This window comes from Castanea sativa, chromosome 1 (assembly GCF_040712315.1).
Source record: "Castanea sativa cultivar Marrone di Chiusa Pesio chromosome 1, ASM4071231v1".
NCBI classification, from domain to species: Eukaryota; Viridiplantae; Streptophyta; class Magnoliopsida; order Fagales; family Fagaceae; genus Castanea; species Castanea sativa.
Genome location: NC_134013.1, coordinates 1903572 through 1918269, shown reverse-complemented (window position 1 = coordinate 1918269; position 14698 = coordinate 1903572). Strand labels below are relative to the sequence as shown.

The window sequence follows — 14698 nt, the reverse complement described above, 5'->3', positions numbered from 1 at the left end:
GTGTGAACGTACATCAACATCATCTAATGAACTTAATCAGAAAGTAGAAAGCATCTTTGTGGAGAATACAATTTCCCCGCACGACAGCATTGCAGATAACATTTATTTAATCAAGTGGGCCCTTGCTCTTTAATGCTTGGTCGGCCCAACTTTGGGTGTGGCCTTTGGGTCAACTCAAATCTAGTATCCACTAGTGTGAAAGCAAAATTTGAAAATATTGCTCTTCACTGTTCGGGTTGTTCCTAGAGTGAATTTTACTCTACCGCAATCAATACCACTTTTTTTTTTTTAGCTTTTTTTTATTGGGCCGGTACAACATCATTGATTTATTGGAAAATAACTAAAAATAACTGTCAATTGCTACCTTCTCAAAAAAATAAAAATAAATAAAAAACTAAAAAACTGTCACTTGCTTCACTTAGGATTTGAGAAGGATGAACCCAACTAAAACCTATCGGCCCCCTTCCTTTTCTAGGCCCAATACAAACTAATATAATGCTTATTACTGCAGTTTTTTTTTAATGCCAAAGATAGCTATATGCTTCGCCTTTAGAAGGTGGACAAGTCGAATATATTTGTAATCTGCATGGATTTGCTAAAACCTAACCTAAACTCTACAAATACTTAATACACTTTTTTTTAATGCAAAATAGAAATTCAACTCTAGCATAATCTAAATAAATATATGTATGAAATTTCCTTTTAGAGACTTGAACCCCAGTTATATTTTCACATCCCATAAGCAATTATACTTATGGAGTATCGTGTCAATGGTGTACAATGGTCTTAGGTGAATTAAGTATCAACCACTTTACTACACCAAGCTTTGTTAGCAAATATGTAATACTTACTAATTCATTATATAAAGCTTACATTGATCTCTCATCAAAGACAGAACTAGAATTTAAACTTAGGTGGGGCCGAAGTTCTTTGTTCAAAGATTTTTAAAAATTGAAATATCAATACTAAAGATTGACAAAGTTACATTATTAGCATTAATTTATAATTATTATTTGTATTTTTTCTTTTGAAAAAAATTTTATAATAAGATTTTATAATCAAGAGTTTTGCAAGTCAATTAGCACATCTTAATATTTTTAAGATCTAACTAATATGTGGATGAAACGATCAATATTTGGCATAAGAGTTGTCTTTATAAAAATGAGGGTAGAGTAATTTGAGAGGGAGGGAGAAATTGGGTAAAGGTAATTGGGTTTGTGTGATCTTTTTTGCTAGGATTTGTAATTGATTTGTTGTTATTGTTTTTGCTTAGACTGGATTTATGATTTATCCAAAGATTTTTTTATTATCTGGATATGTGCATTTTTTTTTTATAGATTTTTCTTGTTATCTATTTATTAGATTTTTTGGGTCAGTTTGTAAATTTTTTGAGGAGGGGAGGCCAAGTATATAAATTTAAGAGACAAAATTAAAATTCTTTTTATTAATATACATACTAGTATTTTTTTTTTCAAAGGTTGGGGGAGGGGGGGCCATGACCCCCTCAGCCCTTGAGTAGTTCCATTCCTGTCTCTCATTACATTTGGTTTTCCAACCATCTATAATGAATTGAAAAATCACCTCAAAATTTGGGTTGGGAAAAATGACAGAAAAAAAATAATACTAAAAATGTTTGCTGAAGCTAGTAGGCAGACATGAATTATTACAAAGCCAAGCTGTATGCATGAATACAAACATTTTCCCATCTTTGTCATCAGATGCTGTATTCGTTCTTTTTAATAACTATATAGTATATACACCTTGCAGCCATATAATACTATCAGCCAAACACTTTCCCATCACTGCCATTTGGTCTTTAATTCCTGCATGAACTAGTCCGTTGCATTATTTATATATTTTCTCCCAACTTATTGCAACAAATCTTACATGAGTTCTAGCCCTATGGTAGTATATATAATTATCTATCACCCCCTAGCTAGAACTTTATGTGCATTATTCAATGCGAAAGATGAGACCTTTATCTTTTCTTTTTTCCCATTTGATTTCCATATAAGTGGAAGGATTTATACCCTGATCCTTGATGTCTATTTCATGAATATGACAATATGTATATCAGTCAAGTTTTAATTCACATTTGGTTTCTAACATTTTTTTTGAGGATAACCTATTGAATAAGTTTGAATTAGGATCCTCCCCATTTCAAGTTGAATTATTATTATTTTTATTTAAAATTTAGCAGTATTATTTAGTATATATGATGCCGTGTGGATCCTATATATCTTTGGTTTTATAATAATAAATCTTAACCATAAAATAGATACATTTTAAATAAAGATGATACTTCTCTGAAAAAAAATGTGGTTTAAATCCCAAAGTCATTAAGCAACAGAAGAAATTACTCAAGTTATATTTTTAATTCAAATAATTGATGGCCCAAACAGTTATATCAACCATAATTACAACTCACTAATTCTAAAATCAATAATAATAAAAACAACAAAAGGAACACATAACAAGGTGGAAAATTAAAGAAAAAATCATTCTTGTGGATCCAACCTTGTAGGAAATGCACTAATAAAAGAAATAGTTACAATAGTCTAAACTTATTAAACCTTTGTAGTCCTAGACTTTCTATACAACCTTAATAAACACCTCGTTTTCCTTCCTACTATATTGGCTCTTGAACTTTGGAGTTTTACTACAAAATCTTTCTTCACGAACAAACTTGTCTACAGCATAACCGAAACTTCGGAGCTCCAAAGAATTTTTCAGAATGTAACAAACTCTATGGCTTCAATGAATCTCATTTTAAGTTTAAGGATGAATTAACTCGAAGGATTTTTTATTTAGGATCAAGGGTAATGGCTCTCAAGATTTTCTATGTATGACCTACTTCTTCCTTTGTAAATTGTGATTTAGAGTGTATATATAGATACGAAAAAAGCTAGGGTAAATTGGACTTCCAATAGAACTCAAATTTAGGTTTTCATAATCTCGAGGTTCGAGCTAGTATCATGCAAAGTTTTTGCCAAACTTTAAAGATTGCTCAAGTGAATCCAACTTTCACTAGATTGAAACTTCATGTCTTCAAATTCTTCCTACAACTTTTTGCGGGGGCTTTAACCTAACTTAAATACATTAATTACAAACCTCTTTAATATATACATAATTTGTCACATTGAATTTAGCAATTTTAAAATTTCACATTTTCCTAACAAGCTAACCTTAGGGTCCGTTTGTTTCGACAGTAAATCACTTCCGGAAAATATTTTCAGCATTTGTGGGTGTTTGGCAACACCTGAAAATTTGGTCAAACGGAAAATGAAATCAGTTGACCGGAAAATAAACCCTCCCCACCCGGAAAACGTTTTCCATGTCTATTTTACCTTCAAATTGAAATTTTCCAGAAAATTATTACACAGAGCACGAAGAGAGAGAGAGAGAGCACGAAGAGAGAGAGAGACAGAGCACGAAGAGAGAGAGAGAGCACCCAGACCGCGCCGGCGAGATCGCGCATTCGCCTTCGCCATCGCCATCGCCGCGCCGGCGCGATCTCCCCTTTGCCATCGCCATCGCCGGGCCGCGCGATCTCGCCTTCGCCATCGCCGCACCGCGCCGGCGCGAACTCCCCTTCGCCATCGCCAGTCGCCTCTCTCTCTCTCTCTCTGCCTTTGTTCTATCTGACCGGATTTGGTTTTTGATGATGAGCTTTTTTTTATTTTTGGGTTTTGTTGTGCTTCATTGAGAAAATTTGATGAGTTTTTTATTTTTTGGGTTTTGTTGTTCTAGATCAGGAAATGATATTTGTTTGGAAGTTGAGAAAATGTGAGAAAATGTGAGCAACAAATACAAAATGTATTTTCTATAATATTTTCAAGATGACAACCAAACACCTGAAAATATTTTTCAAAGTATTTTTTCAAATGTTACCAAACACCTAAAAATATTTTCTTTTCCCGAAAATATTTTCAGCTGAAATCATTTTACACCCGGAAACCATTTACTGCCGAACCAAACGCAGCCTTAGTTTCAACTCTTCTTTCTTTCAAATATCAATTGCTTACATTATATAAGTCTATAGCACTTCTCCCACAGCAAAATGCTTAAGCAAATGACATTGGGAACACGTGTTGAATTGTTCCTAGCAAGGACATCTCTAGGCTAACAAGGTATCTCATGTTTCCGTTGCATGCAAGGAAACATTGTTATGATTCTAGTATCCTACATAGATACATATAAGCTTAACTATGTGTTTATAAGTTTTTGAGCGTCCTCCTCTTGCAAGCCAATTTTTAAGGGTGAGTTCTACTAATGGGTTCCTAACATTTGGTATCAAAATCAATTACCACTCTAAGTAATTAGGTGTAGCTCATTGAGTATGAGATCAAATGAGCTACGGCTTTGTGGTTGGATCTCGGAACAACAACCTAGATGCTAAATTAAAATAACTGATAGATGAGTAGAACCACCAAAAGAGAAAGAGCTACCATTGGGTCAATATCGTTAGAGTGAGCCATCGAGGATATCAGTTATAAAGCGTGGTAGTATGTTATGATTCTAGTGTCCCACATGAATTAAGTATATGCTTAACCATGTGTTTATAAGCTCTTGAACACCCTCCCCTTGCAAGCCAATTTTCAAAGGTGAGTTCTACCCATGAGTTCCTAACAAACACTCAAGACCTGTCATAATGTAGTACTCAAGTGTTGTTAGTGTTACACTACATGCAGCAGACAAATAAGATATTTTTTTCTAGGCTAACACTCCACCCATACAAATATATATTGACCACCATAGTCATAAGCTAGTCTAGTTCTAGACTCTAGATATGACGAGAATGCTATGCTTCTAATATGATGCCATGAACAAAGGCTAACACTCCACCCATACAAATATTGACCACCATTTTCATAAGCTTGTCTAGTTCTAGACTCTAGATATGACAAGAGAAAGCTATGCTTCTAATATGATGCCATGAACAAACAATCTAACTGAATATTTTAGTTACAAGACCAACAAAAAAAGAGGAAGAAAGAAGAAGATTGTATCAAAGTGGAAAGACTAATAAATTATAATATTACACCCTCATTACTTGAGTTCACATATTAGTTTCTTCTCACTATATACACTTACCAGCAAGTAGTTGCCCTTACAAATTTGCATAAGAGTTGAATTAAAGTACATATGCTCAAAAATAAAAATATCCTAACAGTACCTTCTTACATATTTTAAGCACACAGCAAAGCTACACACTAGAGCTCTGCATCTTCTAAAGACAGGAAACAAATCAAAACATCCCAAATTGATGTAAATGGCACAAGGACAGTTCATCCTGAATTATCACCACCAGATAAGGACTAGCTTGCACTAAACTATACTGATGACACTTCTTGTAAAAAAAATCCGATCAGTTTGCAGGACTAATCCCAACTCTGGTACGGACTAGCTTTCACTAAATTATACTCATGACTGAATTCACACAGCATTACTACTTAAACAACTTTAGGCTATGCCTGACATATAAAACTAGTACAACTTCAGGTAACAACGACCATGCATGCAAATGAGTTGTTGCTCATGGTCCCAAACGGTAATGACCATCAGCCATGTAGTGACCATCCATGTAGAGAGTTGCATTCTGTGGATGTAGTCCATCCATCACCATAAATTGCATATCTTCAGAAGGTTTCCAGTGACGTTTTCTTTGGTTTATGAACCAATTATTTATTTGTTTTTGGTCTAAACCAGTTGATTCAGCCAGTGCCACCTTTTCTGTCTCCTGTGTATTTGTCACAAAATAAAAGGGAATTATAATAAGCTTGTGATCCAAGTTACCATTACACATGAAAGTTGCTTTATAATGTGAAAGAGGTTTCGAATTCGGTTCGAAGGGGTAATACATACCGAAGGATAGGGCCATTTGTAGTGCAACTCCCACCAACTAAGTAGCTTCTGCCTTGCATCTTTGGGTAGTTTACCTTTCTTCTTTTTCTTTGAAAGCTCTTGCTTAAGGCTGCTTAAGTAACCGCTATACTTCCTTAGTAGGTGGTTCTTCAGTTCTCGGTCTTCAGCGCGTGGATCAATCTCAGGCAGTTCTGTTTCTCCGGCACTGTTGTCTTGATCCTCCTCAGATGAACCAACGCCTTCACACTTCTCATCTGTATTCAAATGGGAATGCAAAAACTGGACGGTTATAACTAATTTCATAGCATAACATTTTAGCATATGACCAATGGTTGTGACTAATTTGATAACATAACATCTTAGCACATGACCAATTACTTTGGATAGTCCTCATTCATTCAATTTTCATTATGATTCTGCAGTTGATAAAGTACAGGTTACAATATCCATATAGTGAAATAAAAGAAACAGCAAACGATATCTTGCGAATGATTACAATGAATATTAAAGATCAGCTCAGAATCTTCATAATAATAATCTTATTTTTAACATCTATTGTGAACGATTACAATGAATCTTGGAGATAACTTCCTCACTCACTATATACCCTCAAATATGATAATTTAGTGTTCTCTAATTAAAATGCAGAGCTAGGCAACATTTGTTTGGTATCCAATCATCCATATTCAGCTACTATAGTTACACTCAGAAAACTTTATCAGAAAAAAAAAAAAAAAAAGAGTTAACCGAAATATGAAATCTCCATTTCTAAAAACTGTAAGCAAAAGACATGTATAGCCCAATTCAAATACGGCAAAGTCATCAAAGTTTATAGTCCATGTGTCACATCTTATGTTGCTCAGATGGCATATGTCTGTTAGCCTTTGCCCAATGCCCTGAAGTTGTAATCACATATGAAAGATCATACTGATAATTGCCATGCAAACTATCCATACCACTTTTGGACTCATTGAACATCGTTGTAAGAAAAAAATAAGGTACGGATACACAAGTCCTTGTGGATTTTGTTTCCTACTATATTGCCTCGTGTGGCTGGCCATTGACCTTTTACATGGCCTTATCCAGAGAACTTAAGCCTTGATCACAGATGCTATGAGACCATTCATTTTAAAGGCCAAATTTACACTTTATATTAAATACCCTTTTCTTCCGTCTCAAATCATATTTGAGCAACAATTACTTTGTTACAATATTGCATCAAGTGCCTGGCCGAATATACCACAAAGGAATGGACAGACATTTGTCATATAAAAATTAAATGTCTCTTTCAGTACCGTTTGTATTGTTTTTCATTATGTAATTGTCTATGAACTTAGGAAAGTGAATTAGAGAATGATTCCTGACATTATATTAATTTAAGTACCCCACGTTTAACATTATTAATACTCTATAAAGACATGGCAGGCGCAAACCTCAATATGACAAATAAAAAAAACCATATTCCTCAGAAGAGGAGTTTTTCTAGATATGAAACTACAAGCTCTAATTTTTTTTCCTAAAAAGGATAAACATAAACTGTAACAAGGAACAAATGATTTAATTCATTGGAGACTAATTAATGGATTGATGAGAATGAGTTTTTAAATGAAGTTGATTTAGTGATAAGCATAATAGAGAAAGACCTACTATAACATGGTTAGAACTAGTGAAAAAAGGATAAATTAAATGAAAAGGCAATAAAGAGTATGAGCTTGAATAGGTTAGAATTTACCACCAAGGGTGGTTGATCTAGTGGTCATATGGGTTCACTTCTAAGGGTTTGGGAGGTGGAGGTCTCGGTTCGAATCCCGCAATGGGAAGCAGCTAGTAGAGTATCACTTTGGTTACACCCAAGTGGAAGACATCAACTCAAGTCGCCTTCCTCTACCCATTTTTTATAAATCTTGAATAGGTTAGAATTTAAAAAATAATAATAATAATTTATGGACCAACCCTAATTAGTTGATGAAGATCCATATATAGTCCAAATTTAATTGCAGTTAAAGCTTAATTAAGTTGAGTTCAGTTGAATTGGTTAATATTTATACTACAAAGCATGCTAATTTATCTTAGAATAAAAGAACTAATCATATCAAAAAATAATATACCAAGACCAAAAGAGAAATAAAAATGTAAAAATAAATAAATAAGAAAATCCATTTAGTACCTAGAATCATTTTTAGGCTATTAGCATGCTATTAAATTTCTGTAGACACCCTATATTATACCTATTAATAAACCTAAGTCTCTAATCCGGATGATAATAACTATGCAATTGATTTCTACATTTCTTTTAATACAATCCAAAAGTGTTTTGAAAATAAACAAATGTGTATGTGGGGTTTTTGTTGAAGCCCCTTTCAAATCAATGGTATTTGAAAAAGTAAAAAAACAGTGTCGTAAAAATTATGCATGGAATAAGGCACAATGCTTTAATAGATTGAATTACTCAATTTTCCAGGGTAGAGCTAAGATTGAGGAGGACCAAACCATGTTATTTCTAACCTCGCTTCCACCTTATATGATATTGTGGTGACTACATGTCTACAAAATGTGACAACAATTCTCCTAGACCCAAAGAAGTTCAGAAAGCAAACAAGTAATACAAAAGTTGATACATTTGTGATAAGGTCAAAATCAAGTCCAGATAAGGGTATGTTGCATGGGAAGAATTTTCATAGGGAGAATTCAAGATGCTTTCAATGACTCATCAACTACCTTGCTTGAGGAATAGTTTCACGAAAATGGACTTGAACCAGAATGATGTCCTAGCTGGTTTATGGGTTGAGTGGAAAAGGGAAATATGAAGTTAGTTCTATCCCTCTTCTAATCATTGTGATAAGTAAATTCTCATGAAAAATTAACAACTTTCGTATAGTTTGTGATTAAATGTAATTGTTAAGATTTTCTGTTGGATAAATCTTTCTCTTAATAGATGAAAAATACCAATGCAAGAACTTAAGAGCAAAGTTAATAAATTTCAAGAGAAGTCGTGATACTTAGAAGTTGGCAAATGCAATGACTACTACAGTAGATAGTGAGGATAAAGATTGTGGTAATGATCTAATGGTTAGCAAAATACATCATTAATCAATAAATAAAAATGCAAGTTTTGGATTTCAATTATTCTTTTCCTGTGTGTTGGAATATAGACTGATTTGACACGTACAATTTTTTTTATGAGCTTTGATGAGACTCTACTTGCTCTTTTCATATATATTCATGTGAAGGTTTCATTATGTTGGCTAATAATATGGAGTGTAAAGTTTCATTAAGGTGTTTGATGTGATTCTGAAGACTTTGGCTAATGTGAAACATCCACCTGAACTTGGGGAAAGTCCAATTTCTTTTTAGGTTGATTCTCTTATTTGGGTTACGGATTTTTTTCATATTTTGCATGTACGGATTTATGAAAATTAGTAGAGTTTTAGTACTTATCTGGTATATCTTATTTTGCAAATTTTTTTTTTAAATAGCTTATTTGAAACACTATACTTAAAATAAACGTGGAGTTTTAAAAAACTATATTTTGATGAAGTTCAATTCTAAAGAATACTCCCAAACAAAACAAGCACTTAACAGTAAAAGAGAAAAAAAAAGTGACAAGATATGGCTACTGACTTGATCGCATCCTATTGATCGTAGCCTAAAGCTATAACCAATAATAGGAGAATTTACTAAAATAAGTATTAAAATGAAATATACAAATATACTCTATACCTGTATATGACAATAACAATGTAAGCCAAATGACGAGTTCATTTACTAAACCATGCTTAAATAAAACTATACAATCATTTTTAGTGACACGTGACAGGAACAAATGTTATTTTTTCATTGTTAACTACAACCAAGTTTGTAGTCAAATTTTGTCTAAAAAAAATCTAAAAATTTATACAAATTGAATGGCAAAACAAAAGAAGTTAAAAATAGAGCTCATGGCTTTTTCTATTTCTTTTTTGTTAAAACATTGCAAAGCAACAATACTAAAGAGTTAAAAAAAAAAGGGAAATTTGTGGAAAATATAATGATATTATCAAAAGTTTTGATTAATGTATGCCCTTAGGACACACATTAATCATCCATTTTTGGAAATATTTTATGTAGAATTGAAAAAGCTGTCAAAAAAGTTGATAACTTTTTCATTTTTCCATAAAAAGTTTCTTACTATATGTCCAGAGGGCCATGTTAGTAAAACTCTTATTTAAAATTTAAAGTCAAGTTGAGTGAAAAGTTCAAACATTGCTGAAAGTCAAAGAAAAAGAGAGGTAAAATTTGTGAAAATTATGATATGATTAAAAATTAAAGCCAAGTTTGAGTGAAAATTTCAAACATTGTTGAATCCCAATTGATCTCATCAATTTAGAGATTTCGTTGTTAGTTTTGGACTCCCACCTCATTAGAAGAATTAGTGTAGTAAATTAATCCTATTAAGAATTTTAGTCCCATATATTTTTTTTTATAAATAAATAAAAACAAAAAAAAGAGGAGCTTTAGCCCCACATTGATAAGAAAGAAATAGGAAGGTGTGGTAATTCCTATAAACAAAGTGGTAGTAAAATTTTGGTGTGTGTGGATTTAAATTAATTTGTGTGTTTTATGAGAGTGGTTGTAGTTTAGATTGCTAAGAGCATTAGCATTGCTATTTTACCAACTAACAACCCCCCCCCCCCCCCCCCCCCCTTCTCTCATGCGCCCCCAAATTGCTATTTTACCAACTAACACTCCAAAAATCAAGTTTATCTGGATATGTATTCCTTTTTTTTTCAGCAACTGTGAAAAACATAAAAAATATATATATATATTATGAGAGGGAGAGAGAGAGAGAGAAATTATATTATTTGATTGGTTGGTATACAAAAAAAAGAACTGAGATATTAGAAGTATTGTTAAATGGGATGATTAAACAGATAAAATAATATTTAAGAATGTAAAATAGGTAAAAGTCATTTCATGTCATTTATAAATTAAATGACATGACACAATATATTTTTAAATTTGTAAATATATTTTAAATTGTAAAATAGATCTAAGGATATTTTTCTATTTCAATTCCCTGGACCACATTAAAAAGATTAAGGAAATCATTAATCATTTGTTATGAATGATTTCTTTATGCTCCTAAAACTCTTGAACATAAAAATCACTTATTTTGAAGACCGAGTTATTATATAGTACTTGGGAAGTACAATGATATGGTGATGGTGATTACTCTTCCCATAATTGGATTTATTAGTTAAATTCATAATAAAAACCATCATAAATGAAAGAAAAGAATAATGTGTCATTGTATTTTAGGAGTATTTCATAATTTGACTTGAGGATCATGCCATCTACATGCAACCTCAAAATTATCATTGTGATACCCACCATTTCCAAATTAGCTGCTGCATATAAATGAATGAATCAAACCCACTATATTGAAGCCTACAATCCACGTAAAAACGTGAACAACTAACTTGGCAACATCCATAGATGACCTACAGGCTACAGACCCACAACAAGCGTTCAATGGCATCAACCAACCTGAAAATCATGCCAATAAGCAAGAGTTTGGCTGCGTCCTCATTGAATTTCCAAAATCCAGCAATATCAATTGAAAATTAAAGAGAGGGGAACTCATATGTTGAAAATACATCTAACAAGTAACAACCAAGTTCACTATGAATTTCGTTCAATCTAACAAAAGGAAACATGTCTTCTTTGCCAACACAAATGAAGCTTATCCATTAGAAAACGAAAATGAGAAATCAATAAAACCAATCAACAAATTAAGATGCATGAATGATGTTTGTGGTGATAGAATGCATGAAGATATAGTTAATTACCTGGGATAATTTCTCTCAAGCTACACCAGACCAAGCACACCACCACAATATAACAATAATAGAATTAAGAGGAACATGAAAATGCCAACAATATTCGTACTAGTAATTTTTTTTTCCCTCGTTTATGGTAATTCTAGAAAGAGAACAAGAATCCCGTATAAGGGCAGAGACGTTAATAAAGAAAGAAATGTATTGCTGACAAGACCAGACAACTGGCTATACAGAGATGGGCTAGTAGCTAGCACTGAAATGAACAGCATCCTATGCTTCACTTTTTTTCTGGGACTAGTAAAGAAAAAATAATAATAAATACACGTCCAATTTTGTCTTGGACAGCGAGAAGGAAATGAAATGACAACAACAATGATGCCATCCAACTCTGGGTGTATATATGTTTATACTTTAGATCACAGAAATCTATAGAATCTGAATAAGAATTAATTAGAAGTTGGAAGAAAGATAGAGCCTAGAGATTTTCGATAAGAAACCCTAATAAGAATGATTTGTCAGAAGACAAAAGCCACAAAAAGCTAACCCCATTGGAGAATTGAACGTGCGCTATTCATCATTGTTTATACTGCCATACAAGTGCGCTTTGTCTTTGGTCCTTTATGTGGATTTTAGAAGCTATATAGAAGTACATATATATATAATTATAAAATTATGAAAAATCCAATACAAATTGGGTTTTGTGATTAGGGTTTTTGTTTGCTAAGCCAAAGGTGATCGAGGCCTTGACAAAGCTATATATGTGTGTATCTTGCGCTCCTTCAAGTCTTCAACTATTGGAAAGCGTTATCTGGGTCAAAGTTTCATACATCGGAAATAGGTAATAAGTGAAGGGACAGCTCTACCTCTACACTTCTCAAGAAGTACTTGACTGTACAAAACTAGAGCATCAATTTTTGCAATCGAATCCAAACCAATGTCTTTGAAACAACAATTTTGTAAATTTATAATAGTATTGTATACATAGTATAGATTTTAAAATAGAATAGGCACTAGGTAGATACCAGAGGAGAAGATCCGAACGGGACCATTGCCAAGCATGTTGAGCTGAGATTCAATCCTGCGCATGAAATCCATTGCTTCTTGTATAGGCCTAGTTAGTTCCTCACGATATTTCACTAGCATATCATAATAGGCTTCCTGAATAGCCATACCAAAATTTTTGTCAGTCATTGGAGTAATTTAGCAAGTGAACAAGAGAGAGAGAAATAGATTATTATTATTATTATTATATTATAAAGAGACTTTAATATTAATCTAATTTATATATATAAATAAAATAAAATAAAATAAAAGTAATAGTACATAGAAGAGTAAAGGAATTAATCAATCACCATGAACTGATCGAGTTCTGGGTCCTTTGAAGTCTCTCTAGCGCTCCCTGAAGATCGTTGCCTTGCCTCAAATTCTTGGCGAGCAGCTGAGAGCCTAGCCACCACTTCTGGTGGAGCTCCCACCTATAAATTTATGTTACACCAAGAAAGAGAAAGATGGTCAATTTTCTATATGCTGTAATCATTCATTGAACTTTCATGTACTACTATTGATAGACTTTTTATGTAAAATACCTTTTGGCAATCCATGTAAGCTTCCAAAAGGTTCGAGTATTGAGGATGGGCAATGATCTTGGCTTTGATAGCTTCAACTTCACTAGAATTCTCATTCCCTTGTTGTTGTTGTTGTTGTTGTTGATGTTGAACTTGGTGTCCTCTCATCAAAGGGTAATGAAATTTCTGAACATGTTGGGAAGTGCTAGCTTCAGTCTTCACAATTGGGTGTGTTTCTGATTGAAAAGTACAATCTCCACCTGATTGTAAAGGAAAGGTGTTGATATGCATCTGGGTACCCACGTTTGAGCCACTGCTTGTTCTTCCGTAACCAGAAGAATTGGCTGCAAGAACCGGTGAAGCATACAAGAAATTTCCCCTTGGAGCTGAATTCTCATTGAGTTGATTATTGTAGTCCTCCATTAGATATACTCAACAAGACCCAGATGAGAAAAAACCACTGAAATCCTTTGTGAACAAGAGAAAACAATCCTAAAACCCTAAAAAGGCAAGAATTTTGGAGAAATAGTTTGGTAGAGGAAGCCCCAAAAACCCTAGATGATTGAGACAACTAGTAGTTGATAGCCAAAGCTCACAACCATGACTTTGTTCCTATTTTGGTATGTTTAAAATGGAACACAAACCATTACTTTGTTCCTCTTAGCAGGCAGCTAGTGTTTGGTCAAGGAGCCCTTGAAGTGAAGTTGCACCAAGATTTGAGCATATTAGAGAAGCAAAATTAAAGAGAGTAAATCAGAAGGAGTACAAGATGATGTGTGAAAGAAAGGGAGAGAGTTGCTTAGCCGGAACCGGCAACAGCTCCGATTCTATGGTGGCTGACAAGACTATCTTTCTTCAAAGAAAAAGAAATATTTGAAAATTACAAAAAGCAAAGAAGCTATAGGGCCAAGAGATAAGGCAACTATAGAATCATAGATTGTAGATTTTTTCTTCCTTCCTTTCACTCATCCTTTTTTATATTTTCTTATTATTATATACTATTATTGCCCTTTGTTTCACGGGAAGGTTTTGATTTTCATCATTTTCTTTCACTTTATAGTGTTATTAATTAATACTGACCGAAAAAATAATAGTTTTTAAATTAACGTGTTTAATAGGAGTACTTTTTTAGTTTTTTTTTTTAACTTTTTTTTTTAACTTCTTTTATGGTTGTTGGGCACTAAAAGAAAAGTTGTCAAATGTTCTTCATTGTGGAAATCAACTATTTCTTTTTCTTTTTTTTGAGGATCAGAAATTAACTATTTCTAGCACAGGAGAGATGACCAGTTTCCTGGCGAAGCAATTAATGTTATGTAAACTATGCAAAGGACAGTGCAGATAATCCGATCTAATCGTACACAACCTCTTTATTAATTCTTTGAGTAATGCTACACAATTAATATTTTCATAAATATTGATTAGTTCACAAGTGTTGTTATTCATTATTTG

General features: G+C 33.1%; 1 protein-coding gene across 1 annotated transcript; it reads right to left on the bottom strand.

Annotated features, from left to right (window-relative positions):
• Positions 1–5003: 5003 nt before the first annotated feature.
• LOC142615445 (homeobox protein knotted-1-like 2) lies at positions 5004–14331 on the bottom strand. The gene is made up of 5 exons (XM_075788188.1): positions 13271–14331; positions 13037–13159; positions 12707–12842; positions 5866–6119; positions 5004–5740 (listed from the first exon to the last, which is right to left on the bottom strand). The coding sequence occupies exons 1-5, from the start codon at positions 13670–13672 to the stop codon at positions 5537–5539; spliced, it is 1119 nt and encodes a 372-aa protein (XP_075644303.1). The 5' UTR covers positions 13673–14331; the 3' UTR covers positions 5004–5536.
• Positions 14332–14698: the final 367 nt, after the last annotated feature.